The sequence below is a fragment of the Notechis scutatus genome, chromosome 9 (genome assembly GCF_049901735.1).
Source record: "Notechis scutatus isolate UNSWTSFEM ecotype Mainland chromosome 9, rNotScu1.2, whole genome shotgun sequence".
In the NCBI taxonomy this organism is placed as follows: Eukaryota; Metazoa; Chordata; class Lepidosauria; order Squamata; family Elapidae; genus Notechis; species Notechis scutatus.
This window is the reverse complement of record NC_142017.1, coordinates 10,307,333-10,313,259: the sequence shown is the minus strand read 5'-3', so window position 1 is coordinate 10,313,259 and position 5,927 is coordinate 10,307,333. Positions and strand designations below refer to the sequence as shown.

At 47.7% G+C, this 5,927-nt stretch overlaps 1 protein-coding gene across 1 annotated transcript; it reads left to right on the top strand.

The window, feature by feature from the left end:
* The first annotated feature begins 1,967 nt into the window (after window positions 1-1,967).
* Window positions 1,968-3,092, top strand: EXOSC6 (exosome component 6). Its single transcript, XM_026675937.2, is given in 4 exon segments — window positions 1,968-2,342; window positions 2,345-2,670; window positions 2,673-2,787; window positions 2,790-3,092. Coding segments are annotated over 4 exon segments (864 nt in total). The 5' UTR covers window positions 1,968-2,089; the 3' UTR covers window positions 2,960-3,092.
* The last annotated feature ends 2,835 nt before the right edge of the window (window positions 3,093-5,927 follow it).

The following is a 5,927-nucleotide window of genomic DNA, read 5'->3' as shown; positions in this document are numbered from 1 at the left end:
CAAGTGTGTCATTTTATGGCGCGTTGCGTGCAGAGGTTCGAATTCTCCCATGTAAGCACTAAGCTTGGTTGATCCTGCTTAGCTCTGGAGAAGGACTGATCATAAAGTCCACTCGCCTTAATTTTTACCTCCATCTTGTAGCTGCATAGCATCGGGCGGTTAAGAAACGGTAGAAGTTGCGACCTTAAATTGAGGCCAGGAAAACCAGTACTATTAGAAGTAGGGCAACTATCCTTGTTCGGGTTTTTTTTGCATTTCTAAATGAATGGCCCTTGTATGGTTATATTGGCCATTTCAAAAATATCGGCAGATAACAAGCAGTGAAAACACTGTGGGGTCCCTGGTGCTCTCGAGTTTGATAGTTCTCTTGCAGACATTTTATTACCAAACTAGGCAACGACATCAGTGCGAAATATTTGCATGCTGTCCTCCTGGGTCCTAGTTAGTTCACAGCTGCATGTAATTTACAGGAGAAGCACTTAAAAGGAAAAGGAAGTGACCCGCACCATTTTAGTGCTGGCATTCAGCTTGAGGGACAGTTCTTGAAAGCTTGCCCATCATTTGTAGAGTAATAAAATGAGACTAATAAAACTATTGCTATTGTGGGCAATAGGCAAATTTTATAATGAACAGAATATCATGAGTTTTTTTCACTGTGAATTAATTTCCCTGCTTTTGAAATAAGCAGCCTGCATGATTTCTAAATTCACCACTCCAGCAAAGTTGGGGGTAGAGTTTTTCTGCTCTCAGACAGACACCTACTCATCCAGTGCACCATTAAACTCACTACTGGCTACCTAAAGTCACTCTGAAGTTACTCTGTGTAACTTATTGGGGTTGTTTTTTTTTTTGGAAGACTCCAAGTCATGGTTGTCCCAAAGGTGTTTTTTCAAGAGGCAACTGGACTTCAGCTCTGGCTGGATGGTGGGGAATGGAAGGATTTATATTCCTTAGGTCAGTGGTCCCCAACCTTTTTTATGCCGTGGTCCGGTACCGACATCAGCTGGGTGCCGCCATCTTGTTTTGATGAAAAAGTGCTTCCGGTGAGCTTTCTACCCGGAAAAGCTCACCGGAAGCACTTTTTCATCAAAACAAGATGGCGGCGCCCAGCAAACCAGCGGCCTGGTAGGATTTGTTCCACGGACCGGTACCGGTCCACGGACCGGTGGTTGGGGACCCCTGCCTTAGGTCATTTGCATCCTTTTAGAGAGAGAATGCAAATTGCCAGCTGTCCTTCCATTCCCCACCATCCAGTCAGAGTTGAAGAAGCTTCCTGGACGAGAAGCAAAAGGTCTTCAAAGAAAAACCAGAAAGTCCAGCTGCCTCTTGCAAAAGCATCTTTGGTTTGATGAAGTGTGTGTGTGTGTGTGTGTATATACATATGTACACACACGTGTATATGTATATATAATTAAAATGTCTGGTATTCAGCTTTGTTTGGGTATTTTCCCACGTCATTATAGTTGTAGCTTTAAAAGTTGTAGCTTCTGTATGAACCCAATACAGAAAGAAGCCTGATGATGGCAGATGAGATTCTGCCGAAACGTTGCTACAAAACTTTAAAAGCACAACTATAATGACGTGGGAAAATACCCGAACAAAGCTGAATACCATATATATAAATACCTGCGAAAACTTAAGAAAACAATTAAAATGTGTGTGTGTGTGTGTGTGTGTGTGTATAATTAAAATGTATGTAAACTAGATATAGATAGATACAGACACACACAGAGAGAGAGAGATACCGAACAGTTGCAAAGAATGAAAATGGTGTTATAAAATGAGGGAAATTGTTTAATAAAAATATTATTTAAAGAAAGAGCACCTTTGGGACAACCATGGCCTATTCATCTCCACGGACGGTCCCCGCAAACGGAGCGGCCCCTGCAATGCAAGCAGGCAGGCCAAAGCGCTCCAGCCGGGCCCCCGGAAACCACCTCCGAGAAGCAGCAGCAGCAGCAGCAGCAGCAGCAGCAGCGGCCGCCTTGGAGAGCCGAAGCCGGCAGGGGGAGCTCCCGGGGAAAGTTTTGTGGCCGCCTTCCTCCGCCGCCCTTCCCCTTCCGGAGCCAGGCGCGCCAAACCTGGGGCCATGCCGCTGGATCACCGGCGTGTGCCGGGCCCGGAAGAGTCCCAGTCGCCGCTGCTGTTCGTGCCCGCCGACCCGAAGGCGGGCGAGGCGGGCGAAGGCAGCCGGGACCCGTCGGCGCTGCAGCCGCTCTTCGCCCGCGTGGGGCTGCTGAGCCAAGCCAAAGGCTCGGCCTACGTGGAGCTGGACGGAGGGACCAAGGTGCTTTGCTCCGTCGCCGGGCCGCGCGAAGCCGGTGGCGGCGGCGGCGGCGGCGGGATCGGCGCTCCCCGGCCGAGCAGCGGGGCCGGCTGGTGTGCGAGTTCCGCCGGGCGCCTTTCTCCGGCCGCGGCGCCCGCAGCCGGCCGGGCGAGAAGGAACCCGAGTTGGCTTTGGCGCTGCAGGAAGCGCTGGAACCGGCCGTGCGCCTGGCGCGCTACCCGCGGGCGCAGCTGGAGGTGAGCGCGCTGCTCCTGCAAGACGGCGGCTCTGCCTTGGCCGCCGCCCTGTGCGCCGCCGGGCTGGCGCTGGCCGACGCCGGCATCGAGCTCTACGACCTGGTGGCGGCTTGCGCGCTCAGCCGGGCGGCCGGCCCGTCGTCGGGGGCGAGTGGCGGCTGCAACCCACCGAGCCCGAGGAGCGCGCCGCCGCCGCCCGTCTCACCGTGGCGCTCCTGCCTTCCCTCAACCAAGTGGCCGGCCTGCTGGGCAGCGGCGACGGCGGGCAGGCGACAGCTGGGCTCAAGCGCTCCGCCTGGGGCTCGACGGCTGCCAGCGCCTTTACCCGGTGCTGCGCCAGAGCCTCTTGCGCGCCGCCAAGCGCCGGGCGCCCGATCCACAGGAGCCCGCGGAGATGGACACGGAGGAGCCTCCTCCTCCCGCGGGGACGGCCTGAAAATCGTCCTCGGGGTTTGTTTGGTTTTTCCCCACGCGTGGCGGCGTTTTGCTCAGGATCGGGACAGCCGGGGGACCAGGGCGCACGTCGGGACCTCGATGTAGGAAAGCACCTGAAGGATAGACGGATGCGGAGCGAGACACCTGCCTGATCCCCAAATAGGACTTAAATTTGGACACTGCCCCCCCCCCCCCCTTTGGGGTAACTTTACTGCAACCCCCTCCCAAGAAGTTGTGACTTTTTGACTCCCAAGTTTGCACCGTTGTCTTTTTTTTTGTGTGTGTGTGTGTGTAACTCAAAAAACTCTTCTTGAACCCACAACTGCTGCCCTATTTTAGTGTAGAACTTTGTTGGTCCTGCGGAGGCGGCCTCTGACCTGTTTGTTAATGTGGGCCCTTTGGATGAAGACTTGGTTTCACAGGAGTTTCTTGCAAAGTTAGGTTAGGTTGAAGTGATGGCTGAGTTTTCACCAGAAACCACTATCCGCCTGTCTGTCTGTCTGTCTGTCTACCTACCTACCTATCTATCTATCTATCTATCTATCTATCTATCTATCTATCTATCTATCTATCTATCTATCATCTATCATCTATATTTATATTTATATCTATCTTTATATCTATCTATTTATCTCTATCTCTATCATCTATCTATCTATCTATCTATCTATCTATCTATCTATCTTAACAACGATTCAGCTAAAACAAAATAAGGGTAATGTTTTCAGAAGGCCGTGGAGAATCAGGTTATGACCGTTAAGCAATATCATGGCTTGTTTTGTCCATTAAGAACCCAGTGTAATCCAGTGGTTAACCATAATTTATTTGGTGCTTTGCACAGATGCAGCCAGTAGCTTGTGTAAATGGATGCTTTTAAAAGTCACATTAATTTTGATACCATTTTTTCCATTTTCGCGCAAAAATGGGATGTGGGGGAGGAACCACCAGTCTGTTTTGTTTTTCCTGCCTTCTTCTGTCTCGGAAATAAGCCACATTGTTATCTTTTATTTCTTGTTTTTTTTTTTAATCCTAAATTGACTAAATCCTTGTTAGTACATTTTTTCTCTCTCTTCTTGAGTCTCCTTTGGCATTCTCCTGGCTTTGATTGAATGTGATTTTTTTCTTTGATGATAATTCACTGGAATTTGCTTTTCTGGCTGTTATTTGAACATATCAGTTCAACAGACTGGTTGTCTTGTTTATAATTAAAACACCTCTTTTGTAAAGCTTTGTTTTTTTCCTATAGGTTGCTTTGTATTGAAACATTGACTTCCTCCCGTTGTAGAGAATAAAGATGAAAATAAGCAAAAACTCTACTTAGCTGAAGGGATGAGTATGAAACTTTTAAGTCCAGAGAGATGAGATAACATTCAGAAAGGAGTCGGGCAGAAACCTTCCCCCCAATTCGTATTAGTAGGAGGAGGAGGAAGAGGAGGAGGAGGACAGGATCACGCGCCTTGAAGAGCCTGAGCAAAAAAAAGAAGAGATGCTGAGAATCCCTGGGTTTTATACCGTCTGTTGGGATTTGAATTTGAGCTTGTATTCTGATTGGTTGTCAGACTCCCATGAGGCCATGAAGGGGCAACTCAGTAGGTTGTCCTGAGTCCCAGGCTTGGTTGAGCCTTGCTGGATGATGATGTAATGAAAGGGCTTTGGGCAATTCCTATTATGGGTCTGCCTGAAGAAGGTAGATCTTTGTTATGTAAAATAGACTGACCCAGGCCTTAATGGCCCCTTAGCAAAGGTTGAGTTTCTGCCTCTGAGTTTCTACTTCTCTCTTAGGGAAAATATTCTGCCTTTTTAATATATCCTAAAATATTTCATTTATCTAGGAGAGGAGTGGGTTTTAACTTCCAACAATAGCCTGTTTCAATCACAGTAGTTTTAAACCTTGTGTGGAGGTGATTTCTTGGTCTGACTTACCTAGTGTGCTGATACCCATTCTGAGAATAAAGTTACTCTCTAAAACCAATGGGCAGAGAAACTAAAGGAAACATATTCAAATGACTAAGATGTGGCATTTTGAGTGACAAGGTAAAAGGGTGGCACTGGCTTTGGTTTCTTAATGGTCTGCAGTTATTGCATGGCTACATCGTACGTCCATAGTCCAGTTCTATTACCATTTGGTGGACAACTTTGTGAATTTTGCAGAAACATCTAATTGGTCCTATTACACCTGATCTGGTAAGATTGATTCTTATGATAAATTTGTAAAGTGCATTAAGTCAGAACATGAATTCATTCTGCGTGTTGTGTAAATCCAGATGATGATGTGGAGCAGGCTACAGTCTATTCCCATTCCAATTCCTATTCTATTCCTGTTTTTATTCTCTAGCTATTACCAGACTAATGCATTTTCAAACCTCAGCAAATTTTAAGATGTGTGGACTTCAACTCCCAGAATTCTCAACCCAGTTTGACTGACTGGGGAATTCTGGGAGTTGAAGTCCGCACATTTTGAAGTTGTCAAATTTCAAAAACGCTGATTTAGTATGTCCGGTAGCCCCAGCCATTGTAGTTAATTCAGTAAACTATGGTTAAAATAAGCTATGGTGAGTACAACGACAGACGAGCATTTTCAAAACATTCCCGGAGTAAGCAGAGCAAAAAATGTGTACAGTATGTGCAGTTTTGATGGAGTTTCTTGGACACCTTTTACCCCTTAAACCACACAGATCCAGTCTTTCTTGTGAGGGACTAGAGGAGGGGTGTCAAACTTGTATCATCAGGTGACGTATCGCGACTTTTTTCCCCTTCGGTAAACCGGGCATGGGCGTGGCCAGCACATGACACATCCGGCCCGAGGGCTGTGAGTTTGACAGCCCTGGACTAGAGGAATTTGCACGGAAGGCACCCATGGCATCTATCATTAATCACCCAAGAGCCCCCCTTTGAGGGAGATGGGTGGTTTAAAAATACGAAATATTATTTTTTCACGCTGTTGGAAGTTAAAACCCACCCCTCTCCTG